Below are 26,446 nucleotides of genomic sequence, written 5' to 3'. Positions count from 1 at the left end.
TGATCACCTACTTCCCTATTAGATTCACAAATGATCATGAATCAGATACAGAAATCTGAGTCCCAGACCTAAAACTTTGTATCTAACTGATTTATTTATTTACTTCAAGTGGCTACGTTTTTGTACAACTTTATTCAAAATTTAAATTAGGAATAAGTTTTAAAAAAGGAATGTTATGAACAAAGAATGTTTTTCTTAAAATATTTTCGTGTTCAACTAAAGTTTCCGCACCTTGGTTCTGAAAACGGACAGATGCCTTCACTCGAACATCTAAGTTCACAAATATAAAATCATTTTCACTGTATTTTCTATTTAATTTTTATATCGATACGAAGGTCGTGATATTGAGTGAACACTTCATTAATGTTACTTGAAACTTGACGATAAACATGAAAGGAAAGTTACTAATTGATATTCTACGTATTTATGATGTTTAATTTGATGTTTCAATACCACGAATGAGAAGCTAATTAAGATTTTGTAATTTCATTTAAGCAAGTCAGCCTGTGTACCCAGTATATATTTAGATTTTACTTATTTATTACAAAAGTACACCACATCATACATAATTTTCAAGTATAAGTTAGAATATAAGTCGACTTTGGATCCTTCAAGAAGAGAACGTACCAATTCTTGAAAGGCCGGCAACGCATTCGCGAGCCCTCTGGCATTGAGAGTGTCCATGGGCGGCGGTATCACTTAACATCAGGTGAGCCTCCTGCCCGTTTGCCCCCTGTTCTATATAAAAAAAAGAATTAGTTTTAAATTGTACAACAACTAAGGCGACAAAAAAGAGAAAATGAAATATCTAATTTGTACACATTTTATTTCTTAAACCTATGGATTTAACCTAATCATTACTTACCCACTACTAAATATATCAAGCTCTGATTAAGTTGCGTTTGCGTGGTATTCACGAAGATGTCGAGTGATGGGCGCCTAAACATTCAGGTTGGTGTTACACACGGAATAAGGAAGATACTGTTAATTTAGAACCCTGGTAATGAATGAGGAAAAAAATTTTACTATTCTATATTAGACAGTTACTACTTACTTGAAACAACGCGTAGATGTCTTCATGGAGCTTTGGTGTTTACTGTCAACGGCAGCATGGCGTCTTAATCAATTGGCTAATAAAAGTGTTAAACTTTGTTTTAAATTAGTTAATTAACCTTGTTTTAAATTAATTAATGATTAAAGTGTCGTTGTATCAAGGAAACACTGGTGTTAAAATTAGGATCGTAAAAGCTGTAGCGGCATTGTTAGTAAAGTTAATAATTTATAAAGAGTCAAAATCATATCACTTATCACCAAGAAAAAAAATTATCTTTAATAGTTCACTTAAATACGTATTTGATTCAGTCGTCCAAAAAGACGCCATACGTTTAAATGGTATGTAATTTTTAAAAATCTACGTAGTATTGGTCTCCTTATTATTTTTATATATTGGATACACGATTTTTGCTTTAAAATAGTAAACCGAAATAAGAAATACATTTTTAACGACACAAGTAGCATGTTTATTCACATAAATACACTTATTTAAGTTAATTGAATATGAAAAATAAACCGTACAAATAACGTGTAGTCTAATTTATCTATTTTTGCATATGCGGGCGTATATCCAAACGTAAATACTTATTACAATTGACAACCAAGGGTTCTAATTCAATGCATACAAATAGTTGTTCGACTGAACTGTAGTTTGAATTCGAAGCCTGTCTAACTGTGACAGATAATCGTAAAATCTACGACTCTATTAAGCGAATGCCCGCTCAGCTCATTTGCTCCTCCTACTATTATTCCCGTGGCGAGGCCATCCATCATAGACTTTGCTTCATCCCCACTAATGATTTCAGTCGCCTTCAGAACTTCTATATGACTGAGATACATTAACGAGCTCATCTTGAAGCTCAAATTGGTTCTGGATACTTTGAATGTTAAATTCCGATAATATTATAACTAGATTAATTTGTTCATCTCTGCCATAACTTTGCGTACTTTGAGCGTATAATTTGTATTATACATTAAAACTATGCAATATTCTGAAGAGTATCGCATAGTTTTAATTGATATTTATTGGGGCTCGTACGTTATAATGTTTTACAACTAATCAACTGCCGTGTTTGTAGAATAAAATTTAAAACTTGTGCATATTTGAAAACTTTAACGCGTTAAAAATAATTATGAACCGCGTTATTTTGTCTACAGTGAATGTTTAATTATTGATTTGAGTACACTCATTAAATCAAGGGATAGTTACGTTTTACTAGGTTACGAACGCGTTAAATTTTTATTGCGCCTCAACTTAGCTTTCGTATTAAGGAATACAAATTTAAAATGGTCCCTTATTGTAAAATTCGTGTTTGACCCAATATTAATATTTAGTCTTAATAAATTTTGCTCATTGATTTATATCAGTAGGTTGCGTATAAAAATAGCTGCTCTGTCAAAATGAAGATTGCTCACTTAAATGTTAGAAGAAAGAATTCCGGTCGCCGCTCCACGGAACAGCGATGAAATGGGAAAAACGTCAATCCGACATTTCGTAAAATAATCGTCTACAATTTCACTTTTTAATGGCAACATCAAGATTTTTATCACAATTTTATCTTCGACGTCAAACATAATGGCTCTGTAATTCTCCAGCAGTAAAAGCCTGGTGACCAATTATTTATGTTTCAAGACAGATGTCGAAAATGCCTTATACATATGCCGTATATGTTCGTATGTACGTTTCTGTTATACGTGTCTTAGTTCTATAACTTGCTTCTGACACAATACAAAGGCAAGAGGATATAAATGTCTTTATTATATTTTAGCTTTATTTTAAGTAGTGTACATTTGTGTCTCAAAACCTCTCAATAAAGCTCTTAAGCTAAGTGTTTGAGTTGATGATTTATCTGATCTATGTAATCACTAATCAATCAATGAATTTTTTCATGAAAAAAATCTCCGTGCGGAAACTGGAAATTATTTTATTGGGTTATCTTTTGCCAACACTGAGTTATTTTTTGTATTTTGAATTTACATATTTCATCATTCATCACATTCATATCACAATTATAAGTGAATAAAGATTCATAGGCGCTGCAATCATTAACCACGCATTTTTTATTAACTTGCATAAACCAAAGAATATTTTTAGATATTCTCATACGCAGTTTTTGAAGTTCGTGTTATATATTTCAGAGAATACAAATACTGACTTTATACACTAGCCTGCAACTGCGCTTCTAAGTAAGCATATATTATTATAATATTATGTGAATCGCCCCTACTGTTTCGTGTTGGGAACACGAACTAAATGTTTCTAGTTATGCAACGTTGTAACTAAGTTTCAACTATTTTTCGATTGTTGTTTGTTTACTCAGCTTGTTTATTTAATGGAATACAATTTGAAATTTGTCATTATACTGGTTTCGGTTGAAACGACAATTTCGAACCATAAAATTTATTGCTTTCTTGAGATTGGCTTTCAATTCATTATTTATTTCTTATAGCTTTATCTATACTAATATTATAAAGAGGAAACATTTGTGTTTTTGTATGTATGTTTGTAATGTTTTCACACAAAATCTACTGAGCCGATTCAAAAGTTCTTTCACCATTAGAAAGCTGCAGCTTCACTGACTGACATAGGCTATATAACATTTTCAAAAAAAATTAAATGTCCATAAAAAAACTGTCATCGCATCGGAAAACTATTGATGATAGAACAAAAATGTTTTTTACAGTATTATAGAACGTATAATATATAACGTATATCTACAAAAATGTGTGTATCTAATAATCTGAAAGACGTAATTAAAAACTAAGTAAAATGAAACTTTTATGAGAACAAAAATATATCTATTGTCCGACTTAGTAGACTTTCCACTACGAGATCGGTATCTACGCGGGGCATTGCTATCTAATATATAAAATTCTCTTGTCGCGGTGTTTGTAGTTAAACTCCTCCGAAATGGCTAGACCGATTCTCATGAAATTTTGTGTGTATATTGGGTATGTCTGAGAATCGGACAACATCTATTTTTCATCTCCCTAAATGTTAAGGGTAGGGTATTTTTTATTTTTTTTATGATACAACATTAAAAAATACATACAACCCCTAATTTTCACCCCTCTACGATCAACCCCTATTTTTTATTATAAATGATATACATGGCAAAACAACGTTTGCCGGATCAGCTAGTTAACATATAAAGCTATAAGAAATATAATCAGACACGAAAATTGTGTTGGTCAGATTGTGGTGTAACATTCCGCGCCAGTGGGCCGTGACATATGCCTTCTGCTTCATCCGTTAACGGATACAGGGGATTGGAAGTGATACCGATATACCCATTGTACCCTGACTCAGCATGTTTTGTCAATCTAACGCTTGTCAACTATGAAATGTTCAAACATTGAAATCCTAGTAAGATTTTGCTTCAAAGAAAAACATTAACACTAATAAATTTATCTCTTAGAAGCTATATAGTATAGTATATTAAATAAGGTGACTATATTGTTTATTTAATACTCGCTTAATCAAGACAATATTATATCAGTGGTCTCTGTCAAGCCCTTCGGGAAAAAGGCGTAAATGTATAAATAAAAAACTTTTTTTTTTACCTGGGATAATTTATACAAAGTTATATAAAAGAGTTTTAACCCCGAACCCCCTTTATGTGGTAAGACTAAAGCCTCCTAAAGTGATTAAAATGCCATTAAGGTTGCAGTTTACCTTTGACTGGTATAAAAATTATAAAGATACTTCCTTGGTGAAAAAACATGTATATTTAATACTTTGTCCTTGAAAAGACTGTCAAGGACAAAGTAGATTATTGAGTACACAAAAGGATTTATAAGAAAATATCCATATAAACTGTGTTATTTCCTTTAACTATTGAGAGTAACAAAGTTCTATTTACACCCCCTAAATGTGCAAGAAAGTTCTATGATATCATAGAATCATGTTGTTTCACATTTTTGCCGCAGCTACACAGTTCTACATTATTTTCAAAATAATTGCATATGTAATTTTAATTTTAATTTTAATTTTTTAATTTTTTTTGAATTTTTTTTTATCATTTGTTTTTAATATTTACTTTCAGGAATGTGTTCTTTCTTCCTTTAAAAATATTTGTCTAAATTCAGTTTTTACCATTTTTGATATATTATATGTATAAATGAAATAAGAACCACCGAAGTTTCAATTCAATCATAGAACCGTGATGCTCTGAGGCGGCGTTCTGCATATTCAAAACTTAAATTCAAAATATCTCTATTCATATAGGTAAACAGTATACTTATGAACGTCAAAGTTATCATAGTTATAAGTTATTTAAAGTTATCTATACTATTGTATTTTGAAAAACCTCTAAAGCTGCATATGAAATTCAATAACATGTTATAATCAGTTCGTTAGTGTTCAACTACGTGGCACTTTGAGTTTTTCCTACCTACAGTCAGCGAACTATCGGAATGTGTAATGGAGGGTAGTTAGAAAATTACCGGAAACCGGATTCGGGTCATGACCAAATTGATTCCTTTATACGATGGGGCTTTGACGTTCCAAACTAATTTTAGAGTTGCCATCAAACGGAATAGTTATAAAAAGATTGACTGATTGATCTTGTTTGATATTTACATGGCTTCACAGAAAAAGATCCTTTCTATATATTTCAGAACAAAACTGTTTTATTAATAATGCCCATTCGTATACCATTCCAGTTTTATGTATTCATTTTACTATTGTAAAGTTTATTTATAGTGGTCCAGCATCCGGTTAGGAACCTTTTGGTTGCTTCCGGCTCGTGTATACCTGAGTATCTTTATCACATAATAATGAACCCTTTCAAGAATACACGTTTCACCATAGATATATTATTTCAATCCTTTTAAATTATTCCAATTAGCAAATGAACTGCGGTTGAAATTACTCAGTCTCAGTATCATTTGTCGAATTATTTGTATTAGTAAATGTCTAAAAATCAGTAGAAAATATACGTATATTAAAGTATGAGTCTATTTGTGCATATGAAGTAATATGTTTCAATTATGCACATTTTTGATTAAACACACTTACACACACACACACATACATATATATATATACACATAAATATATATCATAGATATATTATTAATTATATATATTTATTATAGAGCATTGCGAACGTAGTCCTTAAGTATGTGGTTTCAAACTTAGATAACAAGTTTAAACTTCAGATGTTCACCTATGGACCTTTCTTTCTGACAAAGGCTGGGTATGGTTCAAACATTAACGAACAGACATATAAGAGCGATCATCTAAGTTATTATAAAGTGCGTATAAATGTAAGGCTAACAAAAGATTTTAGGTGTACTTTAAAGTTTTTTTCATTAGCTGTTTCTATAAACTTTTTAAATATTCTAAATATTTTGCTTAAGAATACATACGGCCGTAGAACAGAAACTATCGTAGAGCTGCTACGAACCAGCTAAAAACACTACTACAATTAAACCAAAAATAATACCATTGTTAAAGGTCAGGTATTGTTGAAAATGTAGTAAAATGTACGCGAGTCCTTTGCAAAAGGAGTATTTTGATAGTGATATTATTCCGGACGGTCGCTCATCCTGTGCAAACACACCTGCCCGCTTTCGTCTCTTATTGCTACTGATATTATTTGTTTGACATCATACACTTCTAAATGTAGGTTTGCCTTTGAATTTGTAAAACGAATTGTTCACTTAAATATCCCATTGTGATGTGTGTTAAATTTTTCAGGATTTTTTGAGTATTTAACAGTAGTTAATGTAGTCATTGTAATTAATAAGATATAAAAGTGTCGTAAGACGCATAAAATAGCGTCGCTTCATACTAGTTTTAGCGTTTAATAAAAAAAATTATGAGCCACGGAGTTGTACGGTCTTGGTCTATGCAGTTATTTTGAGATTGGTTTGCATCGAATACACGTTATTGGAAATCTAGCTAAAATAAATTGGAATTTAAATTTTGTGGAAAACCTAATCTACGGTCTCACGCAGGCCAAACGCGATGTCGTTACATCAAAAAATGTGTACAATAATCTGTGGATGTGTAAAACGAGATGAGGGCTATCAGTCAGGCTGACGGGCTCGGGTGAGGGGGGAGAGTGATAGCTGTCAGTGTGGGGTAGTAGGGGATTATCCGGCGATACATTACATTACTTCTCATATTCCTGCGCCATCGATCAACGCGCCAATGTACCGTCATATCCGCTCTATTAGGAAACTCAAGCGATTAATTGGTCTGATTGAAACTAAGACGATGCAAGATCATGCTCTTATTACCAAGGGTTACGCCTGTTATTTAAATATATAATAGTTCTCCTGATTTATCTAAATTTACCCGGATTATTATAATTTAATCGATTTAGTGAAGTCTATTACGGATTTATTAAATTGCACCTATTAAGAGATAAATTAATAACATTGTTTCAGGTCTACTTCTATATAATAGCAATAAAAACCTGTTGGCAATAAATAATATAAATAATTTTTTCGGGAATAAATAATATAAATAATTTTTTCGGGTTGAAAAAATTATGTATCCCGTTTTATTCGTGCGCTGTCGCGCCAGTGAGTCTTCTGTCAGCTAATACCACTCGCATATCGAAGACACCCCAAGCTGAAACGTTAAAACTTCATAAAAATTTGCGTAATGTTATAAGTTTTTTAGTTAGAAAATCCAAAACCTTTTTTCACTCTATATTTTAACGCTGTAATTTAGAACGAACGTGTGTGAGGTATGATTTGTCAAGATATGTTTGACACTCTCCCCAAGGCAGTATTCCTCTCACGAAATCACTTTGTCGAAATTGATTGGTTTGCTCGTGTTTCATTGCTTACCTTTTAAAAGCTTTTTACATTATGTACTTGTAAAAATATTTTTCCACGACCGACGAAATGAGGTACTCATTCGAGTTATGTGTAAAATGCTGTGAAAATCCTATCCGAGGTTAACCTAATATTTTTCTATTATATCTTGAGGTTATTTTTAGGAACTAGTGATTTTTATGTATCTTATCTTATCTAGAATACAGATTAAGCAGAGTCAGTATTAGGTTACATAACACTGGAGTAACACTGTTGTTTCTTGTTAACACTGGAGTGCTTAACAAGAAACATTCCTTTCAAGTTTTTGATAACTATGTATCTATTTAGACTATTCATGATAGGTTATTACAAGACCAGGTGGGACTTATATTTCTCCACAAACCTACCCTCACATTTTTGCGAAGCAATCCCTGCTGAGACCACCTACACATCAGTCTATTAATAGATTTATACATTATAAAGGCGTATTACATGTTATAAATATTCCACAGAGATTTTTGTAACGTCCATTAATATTCCTTTGTTTTAAAAATTCAAGTGCCTTCAAGTGCCGTCTTTGAAAGACTTATTTCATTTAGAACAATATTGATGTCAAACATTCGGTATCAATTAAATCTCTGTGTAATCGTCTCGTGTTTGCCTCCGTTTTAGTCATTATGTCTCTTTGTTCCAACGAATTGGCCGAAGGGCATTTTGCTTGTTCCCTTTTAAATTTAATTTGAACGCTTCTTTGATTTAAAACGATTGGAACAAGGAAAGATGAATCAGTTTAAAAATTTATTCACGCATTTAAACCATCGCACATCGAAAAGTTTTCATTATTAATTCTGAACATCTTTTCTTGAGGATGTTTTGCTAGTACGAGGTTTATGTGTTATAGGTCTGGGAAGAATCCGTGAAGCGACAAAACCGTCAAAAACAACGTATAGTATGTTGTTGTGTTGTATATTATTATGTTGTTTTTCAAAGTAGCCTGTAAGAAAATATCCTTTCCTTAGTCGTAGTTGGAATTCGTAAATTTTACGCATTATACTATTTTCTTAATGTCAAGTAGTAGTTCTCAACATTAAGAAGGGAACATCCAGCTCCGAATGAACAAGTACTCGCTAACGGTCCGTTACCAATGAAATTAAAATTTTCTCTAAAACTACTGACATAGAGACGTATATCTTTGAAGTAAAGCTGTAAGCACTCCCGAGTCAGCCTGTAATATAAAGTAGGTAAAAAAGTTACTTGGATTACATTTTCGTACAAAATTTTAATGCATTCAATATTTACTTGAATTTTTAATTTATGTATACATTCATCGTTACAGGAGAAATTAATGGTTGCTTCATTATAGTTTTGTATATTTATATGTGCAATTGTTTACTAGCTAAGAGCCTAGTTGATAAATTTTCTAATCTGCCAGAGATAGTTAGTTCGAATTCCGATTGTACAGTATTATATTTTTATTATATGTAATACATAAACTATTATTATATTAATAACTAGTGCACTGAAGTGAAACATCGCGAGAAAACTGACATGACAGGCTGCTACCTAATTCGATGAAATTATTAATGAAACGTGCTAAAATCCAAGACCAAAATCTACAGAGCCACTATTTATAAACTATTACTTTTTTATTTTTTATTTAATAGTTAACCATTTTGTTCGTTCATATTAAAAAAAACGAACAAGTACGTCAGGGTAGAAGAGGAGGAATAGAACCGTGGCGTTATTACTTGTCGGGATTACTCATATCTCGCGTCAACCCGATTTATTTAATGCTGATTTATCGGCCAAAAGCCAGCCGCTTATACCAAATTAATTCGTTTATCCCTTCATAAATGGTATGTGTTTTTTGACGGATAAATTTGTTGGCGATAAATGATATGAGAAATTATTTCTGAAGACTGTTAGATTGAATAAAACATTTTTAACTGATGTATGCTTGATTATATTTCACATTTTACTTAATTGTTGTGGTCATCATATCTTGGTCAGTTTCGGTACCCACCATAGCTGTGATCGATTGGAGCCTTGTAAATAATGCTACAAATTCTTTTTACTACAGTAAAAATTGTTACTGCCGCGCACCACCACTATGTGGAACCAGCTGCCCACTAAAGTATTTCCGAACCAATTCGACTTAGGGTCCTTCAAGAAACGAGCGTACGAATTCTTAAAAGCCGGCAGCGCACTTGCGAGCCTTCTGGCAGTGCGAGTGTCCATGGGCGGCGGTATCACTTAACATCAGATGAGCCTCCTGCCCGTCTGCCTCCTGTAACATTAAAAAAAGTAAACCGAAGAATGAGCAGCTCTTGATTGATTAGCAGACCGACAATTAAAGAACATCAAACTACCAAAATCCGATCATTAAGTACATAGTACTTCAAGTCTTGGGTGTCGCACGCTTAACGAGACACATACATCTCTCATCACCCCTCGCTGCATACCAATTAAGGAACTACATTACTCGATACTCAAATACGGCTGCAATCCCTGTTTCTTTAACCCCTGATTGTTTGAATAATTTTTAATATAAGTAACCTTTATTATTAAGCTGCCAACTAGATGATACATAATATTCTTCCATTTTGAACTGGAGTATTACGCATTTCTTAAGATGATAAGAAATCAGATAACCCGGAAGCCCCTTATAGAATTATAAGGGGTTCTTGCTTAAAAATATAGCATAACGTTAAAAAGACAATTTTTATAGTAATACTCATGCAGGCCAAATTAATTTAATTTACCGTGAAAAAGAACTGAATTTCAATCTTTAATACCTAACATAAGTGAGTAAATCTGTTGAAAGTTGTTCCTCTATCGGATTTCTCAAACGGATTCAAAAGACTGACCTTTATGAAGCAGCTCGTTAATTAATAGTAAATTAGAACTAAATGCTAAAATTCAAGTAATGTAGTGAATACGTGAGGATGGGTTTAAACTTGCTTAATGTAATTGAATATAGCGAAGAAGTGAAAATGTTTCCGCTCCTTGCGATGGTACAACGCTTGGTTCAATTATATTTCACTCTTCAGGCGTTACGTTATATTTTATTACACTCCACTTAATGCTTTGTCGTGTTTTATCATCTGTCTTGGGAATCGACAATCCGGAATATTAAATTAGACAACTGATATTTTATTTGCAGTGATTTCTATGGAGGACCCACGGATATGACCTACCTTTTTTAATTTGGATGTTATGTTAAAGGTATCGAAGAAAAATATGTTACAACTATAACATTAATACAATGATTAATGAATTTCATCATCGTACGTCAAGCTAGAATACAAAATACTATCCGTATCACCTCGGCGTCCGTCGTTCCACAACTGAGCGTTACTTGGGGCAATTTTTGCCGTGCACCACCACAATGTGGAGCAAGCTGCCCACTTCCGAATCGATTCGACATAGGGTCCTTAAAAAAAAGAGAATACCAATTTTTAAAAGGCCGGCAACGCACATGCGATCGCTTCTGGCATGCGATCTCTCTAACATCAGTTGAGCCCGTACCATGTTTATTATCTTTAGGGATGTACTATTACTAAAGTTTGTATTACTAAAGTATGTTACGTTAAGCGCGCTCATAAACTACGATTTTAAATAAAAATCTTGTTATGGATATCGTTAAGAATCAAATTATATGATTTTAAATAGCCAGTGAGAGACATAAAAATGTTGCAAAAAGTGGAAAAAATATTCCTTGTTAAGGCACGAAGGCATCTGTTTGTGGTGCGTAGGTTAACTTTAATCGTAACTTATTTTTTTATGATTTGTCACCGCATTTGAAGTAGTTCTAAAATATTTATAAATGTGTTTTTTTAATACTTATAATTACAAAAATACACTACTCACATCAAAGTTTAATTTTATTTCCCCTTAGGTGATATTGTAAATTGTTAAAGACAGAACTATTTAAATATACATATATAATAATATATGTTATCGATAAACAACCTTACGTTATAGCTGTGATGCCTGCGTTGGTTCACATTCGTATCCTTTCATTTCTGGCAATATTGCCATTTGAACTTGTTATTTCATTTTCCATTGGTCCCACATTATTTACGAGCGAGTTCTCTTCACGAGTGATAAATTACATCCCCCCCCTATCCCTCAAGCCGGCACATTTGACATCTACACGGAAATAAGATTTCTTCTATGAAGGCAATATGCGAATCGTTTTCTGAGCACAAAGCCGTATTGTACCGTCGACTTCCCGCCCACATACGTCATACCACTCTTAATCTTCATATTTCTCATACAAAACTATTCTTGCACGTAAGATTTTATATTTATTTAGTTTTGATTTCACAGCACACTAACTTTACTGCAATGCAGTCTATATAAGTAATTAAGTTAAACTACAATACTAGCCTGGAAACAAACCCAGAATGTCATTATTCCAAAAAATAAATATGTAGTCCAAATATTGAAGGTGAATAATTAGGAAATGAGGTCAAGTCCGTCGCGAGAACTTCAAACAGCCTTCTATTCAGGGTTTATTACGAAATAAAAATTGTACCTACATTACGCCGAAATAATTAATTAACGTGAAAAACGAAAATTCCGCTTTGTTTCAATTACATAATAAACTGAAACGAGAGAAGTACAACAGTCGTGTGGGTACACGTTATGAGCTCAGGAGGGTCCTTAAAATGTTTGTCTCAGCATTTTGATAGCTGACTCACCGCTCACGCAACCTTACCCTTTTGATACTTCGGATACTCTACGAAAATATCCAAGATTCTATCAATAATAAACAACATTTTAACAAACATTAAATGTAAACCTAATCCCCTAAGTAATGTTAACTTACAAATGAGTGACAAACAGTTAATTTGAATCTTTAGAAAATAGAATTGCCATTATAATTTTAATAACAAATTAAGACATACGAACTTATAATATATTTTCTACATAGAAGATAATAAAATACATCTTATTTTGTATGAGTGCTAATACAATTTAGATATATACATTTTACGCAAAACGTAACCGCCTCCGCCGAAAAAATAATTAACAACGATGGTGGTGTCTCTCTCTTTAATCAGCAGCTCATGTCCGAACGTCCTGGTCAGCAACGAAGCATCTAGCGGACTATCTGTTTCCACCGGTTTGTTTTCTAGCGCCTCTCTAATGACAGTGTACAGTTTTGAGGACGATGAGTGTTTCACTTGATTGGTCCATCTGGTTGGTGAACGGCCACGTGATCTTTTGCATTCTGTGTTACCAACTACGATCAGTTTCTCCAAGTTCTCATCGCCTCTACGTATTGTGTGGCTTCTACGCCTTTTTCTTCTTTCTTTCTACGCTTCGAAGTCCACGGTATTCCGAGCATTCGCTGCCAGCACCACATCTCAAATGCATCGATCGTTTGCCTTTCTCGAGCTAAGATAGTCCACGTTTCCACTCAATACAGGAAGACACTAGAGCCCGTATCGGTTTGGTTTTGATACCAATTCCTCTTTTCTTCCAGATGTTGCCTAAACGTGTCAAGGAATCTTTAGCCATGCTGATTCACCTTTTTATCTCGGGGACAGAGCCGCCGTCGTTAGAGATTTGGAATCTGAGATATATAAGGCGGTAAACGATACTGATGCCAGGAATGTTGGAAGCTTTCTGGCTCGATGGTGGTGTCATAAATAGTCAGTAGTGTATAGTATTACAAAGTGTAACAGTTAAACAATCACAAAAACAACTTATTTATTCGGCATTTAATAAATATTCTTGTTATAGTTGGTTGACTTGTTGAAGTAAAACTTCTTTATCGGGGTTGGAAAAAAATGTGTGCGTGTACAAGGTGTACACAGGTAAGAAGTGAAACTTCTTTATGACCTTATTTTTCGAAAAATGATCTACTATATGCAACTTTTTACGGCTTTTATTATCATAGACATGAAAACAAATACAATTATTTCATTTTAACTTATTACTGTACTACTATGTAGTACTAAGATTATTAGTATTACTATCATTGTTATCGTTATTATATATTTTTGTTACAAATGGCTTCGAATCTCTTCGGATCACAGGTGGTAGGGACAAGAAAAAGATGGCGCGTAACCTGCTACAAAATTTCTCCCATACGTCAATAAAGAAGTTTCACTTCAAAAGATGGCGCGTAACGGAAGAATGTGACGCGTAACGAAAAAATGTAACACAAAATTTTGAAGTGAAACTTCTTTATCGGCGTTGGAAATTTTTTTTTTTTGTTTGTTGTTTTTATCAACTAAGTAAGTTAAAAAGGCGTCTCGGATTTTTTGCTACATCCTATATCTAATAGAAAAAAGAAGTCTACAGTCATATAAATATACATATTTTTAAACATCTCCGTGATATATAGTTAGAAGTTTTATCGGCTAATGAAACGGATCCTAAGTGAAGCGTGGAATATGCGAAAAGTTTCGTCAGAATTCGTTCAGCGGCCCAATAGCGCGGGAAATCGCCCCCCATTCCTCCCATTGCCTCGGAATTCGCCCAATGTTCATTGTTCAACTTAAACTTTGTGTATACAGTCAACATTGAGCTTTTTTTTTCGACCTTTACAAATAAATACCGAAATTAAGTTCGCTAATTAGATGCGATATTGTTAACGCTATACCACAGGTTTCATATTAGATTACTTTAGATATTATTATACTGCAGTGGGGAATCAAACGAGCTATGTGTTAGATCAATAATTAAGAGCAATATTCTTAGCCTACATAGTAATAATAATAATTATTAAATATTGATAGTTAGAAAGTTTGCCCGTGGCTTGAATAGTATTTCCAACTTCGATTTTGTTCCCTTTTAGTAGCAGTTTTGAGCCGTGGTGTTCAAGGTATAGGCGTTGATTAAGTTGGCAGCTGATAAATAGTACCGGTAACCCTAGACTAGTAAATACAGACCCCTAAAATACTCCCGACCCTAGAGCTGGTGCTTTCCTCGCTCAACGAATAAGTATCGTAATACAGCGAAGAAATGCTGCCAGCATTAAAGGCACAGGGAACAGAAATCAAACTTTATAAATTTGTTTATAGTTGTAGTTGCATTTAATTGAATTGTCTTCTAAAATTGTCTCTTCTTAATAAGTTGTCTTCTCATTTCTCTCGTGTGATTTGTATTCGATAGGTTCATTGTACATTGTTTAATTTATGGAATGATTTTTTAACCGCTAACAGTGACGTGTTATTTTTATAGAGTTGTGTGATTGATGAGGTGTCATGAAAGCGAGTCTCTATTAACTCGCTACAAAGCTACCGGACGTTCCAGGCCGCACCCAACCCTTACTTTTGAAAGAGCTTTGTACATCTTTGACGCTTTGTTTCAAACAAAAATACGTTGTGCCTTAAATACAGATTTCTTTACACCGTATTTTTGTTTATATATCACGATTATAATCTTTATCTTATTATATTATATATCTTATTATATATTTATATATTCTCGATGATTAAACATAGACAAACAGATACAAAACTTGGTCTTGGAGTATCCTTGATCATTGTTCTTCTTTCATCTAATATTATACTAAAATCCTATCTGATACTCGATTTATAGGCCTATGAGTGCTGGTTTTCTTCACAGTATGAAAGATATAAAAAGAAAAAGGTGCACATCCTTAAAAGACGACCTCACGGTTGAAAGCTGAAACAAGACAGTATATATTTATAAGCTTATGATATTTAACTATCATTTTGCAGTTATTAGGGAAACATAATATATTAAAACTACAGTAACATGCCTTTGACCAATTTATCCTCCTTTCATTTATAAAATTTAATTTCCTGTCGAGCTGCTCCATCCCCTAACTAATTGACACAGATAGTCTCGGCACGTAACTTGGCAAGATTTTGAAGTCTTTTATTGAAACTTAAATGTCGCGAACTACTTTCAGTTACACCAATAAAAACTATAGTTTTAGACTTTTAAATTAAACTACTGAGAAATTCTAGTACACCGTTTAAAATAAATGAATATATATACATATTAAGCACACAAAAGTATAATCATATATTTAAAATGTATTTATTTCCTATTTTTACAGGAACTTAATAATATAATAAAAATTATTAATATAAAAATTAAACTAAAAACAAATGTTTATTTTAACAAAACAAAAAAACTAAAACCTAAACCTATTTATAAATAATGCAATTCTTTTAAATTCAGCCAGTGTGCAACTATTATATATTAGTGTAAAATAACTCGTACTTTGCTATTATACTTACTATATAGGCTATATTATCTATTTAATATTTATTACTGTAACTGTACTGCCCTGCGATTCTATAACTCACTTTTCGAACTCACACAGCGGTTTTCGCATCGGCGGTCGCTCTCAAATCGGTCATTTAATGATTTGGCATTCTAAAAATGTGGGAGCTTGTAGTTTATTGTTTATCAGAATGCCAAATCATAAAATGACTGCTTCACGACTGATTTGAGAGCGACCGCCGATGCGAAAACCGCTGTGTGAGTTCGAAAAGTGAGTTACAGAAACGCAGGGCTGTAAGTATATAGACTAAAATATTTCTTACCATTTACTATAAAATCTGTGCGTCTGAAAAATAAAGCTTATTACCAAATTAATAGACATTAAAGCGTGGAATTATGAGGCTCAGGATACTGAATGGTAGACAATAATGTCGTCAAACTTAGTTATTTTAAGCATGGCATTAAGGAAGCTGCAGTGTGGGAAGGGGGGTGGGTAGTGGGGACTCAAATAATTTGAAACTCCCAAGTTAGCCGCGCCTGTCATACTTTGATAAAGGTTCCCTAGCCTTGTTGCTTTCAGAGATCCGTCCATGCTTTTGCGCGAATTACTCGTTGTTTTAGAAAAATGTTTACCTTAAGTTGTATTATTTTCTCGTGGGAGTTAATTGAATGGGAAATTATAAATTACTTCCGATAAATATAAAATAAATAAATAAATCAGTGGCGCTACAACCTCTTTAGCTCTTGGCCTCAGATTTCTGAATCTGTTTCATGATCATTTTTAAATCGAATAGGCAAGTAGGTGATCAGCCTCCAGTGCATGACACACGCCGTCGACTTTTTGGGTCTAAGACATGTCGGTTTCCTCACGATGTTTTCCTTCACCGTTCGAGCATATGTTTAATGCGCACATAGAAAGAAAGTCCATTGGTGCACAGCCGGGGATCGAACCTACGACCTCAGGTATGAGAGTCGATAAAAATACTTGTAATTATTTACAAACAATAGAAATTAACGAATTCATATCTTGATCTTATTTACATTTTAACGAAATAGCTACGCCACGCATATATTGCATATACCTATCTATTCCTATACATATAATATACGATCAATTCTTAAAAGGCCGGTAACGCACTCGCGAGCCCTCTGGCATTGAGAGTGTCCATGGGCAGCGGTATCACTTAACATCAGGTGAGCATCCTGCCCGTTTGCCCGCTAATAAAAAAAGGCCCACTATTATCGAAGTATAAAACGGAACCATTATTATTGTCAACTAAGGCAGACTTAAAAAGTCTAACGAAACTCGCGTAGGGCGGGCGGTTGCAGCGGCTTAACGTCACTCTTCTAATTCAATTTATTTTGCATTTTCCTTTAAACTATGTCTTAGATAAGCGCAGCTTGCTCGGCTAACTTTGTCACTTGCTCTTTCAACAAAACGCTATACTATTAAACATAACTACAGTTTTATGAAACTTGTTTTAAGTTTGGTTGTCGTTTAGTAACACGAAACTGCTCCTATTACACCATGCCTCCTGCTGATAGAGTACAAATCTTTGTTTTTAATTTATTTTACTATTATTAATTACTTTCCCTTGGTCCGTGGGGTCCTAACGCTTTAAGGCTTTTCAAAGAAATTTCAAAAAGGTTAGTCGACATCACAGGAGACCGAAGATCTGGCAGCTACCTCGGACAAAGAATTAGTCTAGCAATTCAAAGGGGGAACGCTGCCAGTATCTTCGGAACGTTGCCTAAAGGGACTCCTTTTAATGATATATTTTAGTTTATGTTAAGTTTAGTTTTTTTTTTTTTTTTTTCAATCTAAATAATTGTTATTAATTAAATAAATATATTACTTTGTATTCTATATTACTTTAGATGTCATGTGGAATATGGTGTAATGGTTGCAACTCCTTACAAACATTGTATAAAACAAAAAACTTGGCGATTACAAAGAGTGGCGGAGAGTTTATTGCCAGTTCTACCCACTTGATTTGAGCAGTAAATCTAAAATTAGAAGCATTTAATATATATTTCTTCTTTGACTTTCATAAGTGTACATTATATACCTATATGAAGAAACGATTTTGATTTGAATGATAACTAAGATTAATTTTAAGATTTTATATTATCAATATTCCTCGCCGTCGTCAAGGATGCACATTTAGAAGTAAACTAATGCTTACCGCTTACCTGCTAGAAACATGAAGGCAATATTGTATGTAAAGTGCTCCGTAACATTAGGAGCTTAGCGTAGGAGGTTTGATCCCAGTACAAAGTTGGGCACCTTAAAGCGACCGCCAGAACACGGGGCTTACTAACTTTTCCGTTACGACCTTTTACGATAAACATTTAGAAACTCCCAAGATCTTTGTATTATATATCTAGAATGTTTTTATAGGATACTAGTGGACCCCACAGACGTTGTCCTGCATGATATTTCAAGCTATTAGGATATTAAAGTATGAAAGTACCGACTGCAGCGCCACCTGCCGGGCTGATTTGGGAACCTAAACCATTCCCAGATCCCCTTGAACACACAAAAAATTTCATCAAAATCGGTCGAGTCGTTTGAGAGAAGTTCAGTGACATACACACTCACAGAAGAATTATATATATAAAGACTAAGCGGATTTTTTAACGCGGAACCGTATCTTTGAGAGCATTTGTAGCCCTTATTAATTATAGAACAAAAACATAGCAGGTTGCACCTTTCTGAATAAATTATAATGAGGTTAATTTGTTGTGAGTTGCTCCCCGAGGCACCACCAGTCCACAAAGAGCTCACTGTTATATAATACCTACATTCTATGCTAATTATTATATTGATTAAATTACTTTAATTACTTTTCTTACCTCAGGTAAGTAGGAAAGGGAAATCAACTAAGAACTATTACTTTCAGTCACATAACCCATCACAATAACAATTTAAAAAGGCCTCTATGCAACAGAAATGTCATCAAACCCAAATGATATGGATTGGCTTTCTTTATTTTTTTTAAATATTAAATAATTAATAGTAAATATTTAACTTTAATAATTTAATAATATTCAATATTTAGTATATTATTCAATTATTAATTAATATTAATAATAATTATTATTATTTATTATTTTATTATATTATTCATTCAATTTAATAACTAGGTATGTTTCATAACCTTTTAACTAAGTAACAATAGGTCTTTGTGAAAAAGCATTGCTAAATTTCTTTGAAAAAATAATAAAAACTCCTTTATTTGTTTAAAAGGTAAATGTCATTATGGTCATTCAAAATTCTTGGCATAGCTGCTAACTTCACGCATATTCTATTTCTTTTTACTTGTAGATTGTCTTATTCCCATCTCGCTCGCGCACGCTATAATCACACTGACAACTTTGTGTCTCAGGTGCGTGCGCATCGTAAAATTTCACTCTCATCAATTTGTCATAACGCGCCTAAAGCAGTACAACTTCAAAAAATCACTTAATACGACTCGAAGAGTAAATCTCATGGATTTATCATTTTGAAGTATCATAATAGAGCACCAGACAGGCATTTCACAGGGCATGATTAACAGATACAGAAATTAAGACAGAGGCTAAACAAGAATTTCCGTGTACCAAAGCCACTGTTTTTAATAATAATATGAAGTGGCACTATATTTTAATGTGTGATATTAACATTTTCTATTATCTGTTTGGCTAGAATAGTTAAATAAAACGAAAATTTTTCGTGATGTTTATTATGAGCCGTGTACGCGCTTTCTAAATTCAGTTGCATTGCAAGGCATTGCAAATATACAAACGCTTTCAATATAGTAAATAAATTCTTCGACATCACTGCTCCATTATAGTCTGTAGTACCGCTGTTAGCTTTAATCAATTTTTCCGGTCTACTTGTGTGGTCCAATGCTGTCAAAAGGATTTTTAACTAAAAGTTGAAGTTGTACTGTAAAAGTCCAACATTTTTCGATATCGATTGTATTTTGTAAACAGGAATTGTGTTGCACTGCACCGTTTTTATATACCTAACTACTGATTCGGAGATACATAAACTAATTTAACCTAGCTTATGTGAAACTGAATATGAAATAAAAGTAATAAGGAATAATACTCGTAATCAATGATCTAGGAATAATCTCCCTTACTGCTGCACAGTATATGACCGAAATACAAGTGATGCATTGTCGACATAAAAATATACTAGCTGGTGCCCGCGACTTCGTCTGCGCAGGATTAAAATAATATTTGTCCAAATGATGTAGCGTGAAAGACATATTTTAAATACCAGAAACGATAAAAGTATATATCATTTAGGAATCAATTTATTACTACCAAATGTGCATTTGAAATAAATTATCAGTATTTATTGTAGTTATGGTTTACTATTTTGGCTATAATAGCTTACACACAAGACATAGATATATACTGTGGTGGGCATTTTTGTAGGACTGTTTAAGATAAATATTTCCATCATACATTACATATGTGTAACTCTAGCGGTTTTGGTAGCGCACGCTAGAATAGCTCGCAGATGGTAGATTTTTTCCTACTTACTTGATAGTTTAGACAATTCACACAATATCTTTATAAATTTTAGCCTATGTGTTACTTTGATGTATAAGCTATATTATTGTAAAGTTTCATTAAAATCCATTCAATAGTTTTAAGTGAAAGAGTAAGAAATATCTATCCATACTTACAAACTTTTGCATTTGTGATATTAGTAGGATGCTATTGCAGATTGTTGCATGTTTTAAAAATGAATAATCCCATCATACGTGGTTTTTGCGTTCCTTTCATAGTTTAAGCAACGCTCGCGGCGGAAGCTCTCAAGAAAGAATTTTGCCCGTTTTTGCGACATTTTTCATTCAAGAGCAGCAAGATATTATAGAAAGTATAACCATTCTTAATAAATTAATAATGTAACACAAAATGACTATATTTGAACCAGTAGCTATAAGATCTGCTTTTGCAAACGAACAAAATCTTTATTATAGCTAGAGTATTAATATAATATTATATTATATATGTCATCGAATTATTCCTTTTAGGATTTCTAAGTACAGGCAAAAACGGTATATACATATAATATATATTATATTAAATGTTAAAAGACCGCAGTATGCACTGCCGTGAAAACCGACACATAGTGATACACGAGCCTGTAGATTATATATTCACGTAAATTCAATAAAAAAATAAAATAATGTTGGAGCGTTTTTGTGTAATTGATCACTGCTACAGGCCCTATCCGAACTGACTTATTATATGCCATTTGATGCGAGCTGGGGTTTTTCCGAAACTCCACGAACACTTTGTCACTGAGTGCTCTTTTTATCTGATTTCCATAAAACTTTAAAATAAAATGAGTTCACTGAATGAATTGTGATGACCATTAAATTCAATTCAGCTTTTTTGTTTCACCGTTTAATAGTAAAATTCAACTTTAACCTCTTTTTACGTAACAATTTTCATAAGGCACCAAAAAAGAAACCACAAGTATCTTAAATAGAATATTTGAATATATTTTATCTTTAGGAATGTAATGGTATTTAAATTAATTCATTATTTCCATTTCTCAAACCTATATAAGATTATATCTGCAATAATTTATTATATTATTTGCGATGTTTTGCTTTAAAGAACTCCTACGCTTACTGTATTATTAAATAACAACATTGAATATTTGCTATTTGTAATGAAAACGATACAAAACCTTTTGTTTTATTTACAAGGTTGTAAAATAATAAATATTGTACCAACATACTATTGTATTCAGTGGAGTGAGGAGATCACTGACCTATGTGCCAACAAGTCTAACCAATGTTCCGAGAGTTATAGGACAAAATTTAATATTTTTTAATTTTTCAACAAGAAAACTCTTTCTATTTTATGTTTCAAAAGAGTAGCCAGGTTTTAATGAGTCAAAGTGTTGTTAAATTTCGATTTACGTGAAGCACTTAGTAAAAATGCTGTTTAGGATGAATAGATGGAGGGCATGACGGAGATAATCGTAGCAGAAAAATATAAAATGCGCTGTTATTTCTGTAACAAACTCGCTATTAGTATATTATTTCTTTTTTGTCTTCATAAACCAACTATTCAATATTCATATCAATGACATTGTCAGTCAGAAGCTAAAAATAAAAGTGTATTTCGATGAAACTGTATAAGTAAGCCTTCCAATCAGTCTCAGCGTCGAATGAATATTCAAAAGTGTCATTTCTTCGGACATTTCTTTGTCCGGGAATGAAATTGATTCGGGCTGGGACTCCGGGTGTCATTCCAGCCCCTAGCGAGGGACGGGTTTATGTAGATTGGGGTCAGGGGTTCAACCGCACACCTACAGAACCGCTATCATATCACTGATAGCGGATTTGCCTAAATATAATTCCATATTTAAATGTTAATACCTGAATTTAATATGTATGTGCATAAAGGAATTTAGCTTGCGTTTGAATTTCATAAGATTTTCTTGAAGGCTGACCTGCATACTCTAAATTAAACTTCAGATTATGACTCGAGCTTCTATATTAGCTATAGTTCAAAGCGAATTGTCGTTTATGAAAATTGTTCGAGGAAAACATGAAAGTCAATGTTGGAACGAGAGCTTTGCAAGTCAGGATCATAACTTTGTACATCTAGATATGAGAAGTAGAAGTAATGTAGTAAATGAACAAAAGCAAAGGAAAAATACTTAATTTTAGACTATTTATACTTTTTTGTTTTATTATAGTCTACATATCTGTAGGAAAAACTCAATTTTGATACATAAATGTACGCAAGAACTAGTAAACGGTATAGTTTATCAAAGTAAAATTTTAACTAGAAAAATCTTTCGTAAAGTTCAATCTTGATACGCTGCCGCAAAGTCAGTTATATATATATTATATAAAATTCGTGCCATACGCTGGGTGGCATTTTCAGGTTAGGACAAAAGTATAATAACATGATCCTTTGGCGTTGTGAAGAGATGTGGGGTCACTCTGCATCACTCTGTACCGCATTTACCATGGAGAGTGTTCAGAGGAGTTGTTCGGATTAATATATGCAGCTGAGTTTCATCATCGGACGTCGAGGCAGAATACGAAATTCCACCCGTATCACCTCGACGTCCTCCGTTCCACAACTGAGCGTTTTTCAAGGCAGTTTTTGCCGCGCACCACCACTATGTGGAACCAGCTGCCCACTGAACTATTCCCGAACCAATTCGACTTAGGGTCCTTCAAGAAAAGAGCGTACCAATTCTTAAAAGGCCGGTAACGCACTCGCGAGCCTCCTGGCATTGAGAGTGTCCATGGGCGGCGGTATCACTTAACATCAGGTGAGCCTCCTGCCCGTTTGCCCCCTGTTCTATAAAAAAAAATAACAATAAAATTTAAAGTGAAATAGATTTATCATATTTTTAATAAGTGCATTGGTGCGTGACTTTCAAACTGTTGTTCCTTGTTTATACAAAGAAGCTAATAATATATACATTGTAATTGATAGAAAATTAATATTTTTATGTACTTATATAACATGGGTTCTTACCAAGTATCCATTACGGAGCTCGTCGGATGCTGCAGCCGTCAGTTGCCGCAAAATTATATCTTCCGGATTCCGCGAAACTCTATAATTTTTTGTATATGAGTTGAATGATTTATTGAACCATTCAGCTCAGTTTGTTAAGGCTGTTGCAAATATGAGATGATTAATTTCCAAGTAATACGTTAAGAAGGATTCCGCTAATTCACTTAACGTATTATTGCTATAGTAATTATTGATTAAGCAATTATTCACGGCAATTGTAATCGCACGAGATTAGTCCAGCTTACTGCCCGTCGTAATAATTGGTAGCCCGCCCCACGTCCTGCTGACATTTCAACTTATTGGACATAGATTTATGGTGGAAATTTACACACGGACTCAGATAACGATATGATTTAAATGAAATATATTCGCACCTATGACTAGTTATCGATAATATGACCGATTCCAATTAGTCGATCAGCAGTAAACTGTTGTATAATAACAAATTTAAATGTCACTTAGATAATATTTGAGCAATGTTGGCTTCAGTGTGCGACTCTTATCCCTGAGGTCGATACCCGGCTGTGTACCAATGGACTTTCTTTATACGTATATGTCCGTATTAACATTCGCTCGAACGGTGAAGGAAACAATAAGTCGACGGCGTGTGTCAGGCACTGGTGGCTGATCCCCTACTTGCCTATGAGATTGAAAAATGATCATGAAACAGATTCAGAAATCTGAGGCCCAGACCTAAAGAGGTTGTAGCGCCACTGATTTTTTTATTTTTACACGCTTTATATTAGCTTCACCTGTATGTATGTATGTATGTATGTGTGTAACCGACTCCTTCGGACTCGATTTTGACCCACTTTGAACGGACAGATTTTATTCAAATTTTGCGCACCTGTCAAAGATCGATGACAATGCAATAATCTGAAAAAAAATAAAAATTTAACTAAAAAATAAAAAATAAATAATAGTTAAAAAAAACTAACAAACACGTTGCTCTATAGACAAAAAATATAGCACAGAGCGCCCCACGCTTTTTCACAATAATACCAGTATTTTTTGTTCATTACCATTTTCAGCCTAAATTAGGAATTATTTTTCACTTTTTAGTTTGATGTGCTTTAAAAGCGTGTTTTTTAGTTTTTTTAAACTATTATTTATTTTTTATTAGTTTAAATCTACGTTTATTAGCTTTTAAATGTGTTAGTAGGTGATTTAATATTTACGTTTCGTTAACATATTTTTTTTTTAAATAGATTCTTTATCATTTGTATTGTTGCAGCCCCCTGTCGCGTGATGGCGCATGGAGTGGTCGTGGCGGGCGTGGTGCGCGCTCGTCCTCGCCGCGCTGCACCTCGCCGCCGCCGGTCCTCGCTACAGCTCGCGAATCGTGCACACGCAGCCTGGTACGTACATTAGTCTACGTTATCTCACCTATTCGACTGTCTCATTCGTATAGTGCTTATTTGCCTGCAGATCAGCCCTGCGATTCTGTAACTCACTTTTCGAACTCACACAGCGGTTTTCGCAGCGGCGGTCGCGCTCAAATCAGTCGTGAAGCAGTCATTTTACGATTTGGCATTCTGATAAACAATATGTGTGAGTTCGAAAAGTGTGTTACAGAATCGCAGGGCAGTAGGGCATATTGCCTAGTGAGGCCTTTTGTATACCTATTATTTGTTAAAGTTTACCATATCACAGTACTAAATCTAAGGTATATTGGTAGGGGAGCCCAAGAGGGGATTTCGGGATATACTAAAGCGCGGCAGATTAATATATAGGGAGATACCTTGTACCCGGTTAAGTACCTCCACAAAATATGAGGCCCATATATAAGGCCGCACGTGAAGGAGACAGGATCAGTTTAGTAAAAAAAAATTGACCATCAGAAATTCCCGAGCGCGTCAGATTAAGGTAGGGTGAGTTAATTACATCCTAAAAAGTGTATATTCCACTAATCTGACAATTTGAGAGTGACGGAAAAAAAGGGGAGGGCAACAAAGTTGTAAAAAAAAAACATCATCTCGACATTCTCGAGCGTAGCTAATTTTTTTTTTATTTTGAAGGAAATAATTCAAGAATAATGAAAAATATATAATCTGACGATTTCCGCAAGCCGAAATAACAAAAATTCGTCGATAAAGTTAAATGCGTGCAGCTGCGTGATGCCTACATTTCCTTAAACCGATCGGAATCTACTAAACGGCGTTCTAAATATTTCCCTCAAAATTACATTTCCTGTGAATTTGAACCGATTCGGACCGATAGATTTTGAGAAATTTTGAAAAATCTTAAAAAAATAAGAAATATTTTTTTTTAAAGTGGTTTCTTGATGGATCAATTTCAAAAACTAATGCGCCTTTGAGCTTGAAAAACCACGTCGATCGCCACCAAGCTGGTCAAAAGCGGTTGATTCGTTCGAGAGATATCGTACACGAAAGAAACCCGAAAAATTGTTTTTTCGGGATTACTCCAAAATTTGTGGTTCGATCAATTAAAATTGCAAAAATTATTTATGAGGATGATAAAACTGCGTCGAATGCCGCCAACCGCGTGAAAATTGCTTGATCCATTCAAAAGTTATTGCGGTTTGAAAATTCCAAAAATAGTGTTCTATGAAACTTCTATCAGACTTTCGAGCTGGGAGAGCTCAAATGCATAGAAATGTTATTTCTTTGAACTCAGCGAGCTCAAAATATCAATTTTAAGCGCCCAGGAATGGAATTAGCGGGAAGTTGCAGGCATGGCCCTTTAGGTGAACCGTTTTTCTATTTTTTTTTTGTCAGATCAGGCGAATCCCTCTAGATAATCGTCAGATTATGAGACAGTACGTTTAGAACATAAAGATGAACCACATATATCTTAATCTGACGCGCTTGAGTATTTCAAAATT

The 26,446-nt window shown here is 33.7% G+C and overlaps 1 protein-coding gene across 1 annotated transcript in view; it reads left to right on the top strand.

Annotated features, from left to right (window-relative positions):
- LOC125051250 (neuroligin-1-like) overlaps positions 1-26,446 on the top strand; it is an 87,317-nt gene that overhangs the window by 31,867 nt on the left and 29,004 nt on the right. The window contains exon 2 of the mRNA XM_047651462.1: positions 24,836-24,959. Coding sequence (XP_047507418.1) covers positions 24,857-24,959 — 103 coding nt within the window. The 5' untranslated portion in view covers positions 24,836-24,856. The remainder of the gene's footprint in view (positions 1-24,835; positions 24,960-26,446) is intronic.

The sequence above is a fragment of the Pieris napi genome, chromosome 7 (genome assembly GCF_905475465.1).
Source record: "Pieris napi chromosome 7, ilPieNapi1.2, whole genome shotgun sequence".
Classification (NCBI taxonomy): domain Eukaryota; kingdom Metazoa; phylum Arthropoda; class Insecta; order Lepidoptera; family Pieridae; genus Pieris; species Pieris napi.
This window is presented reverse-complemented; position numbering and strand designations above follow the sequence as displayed.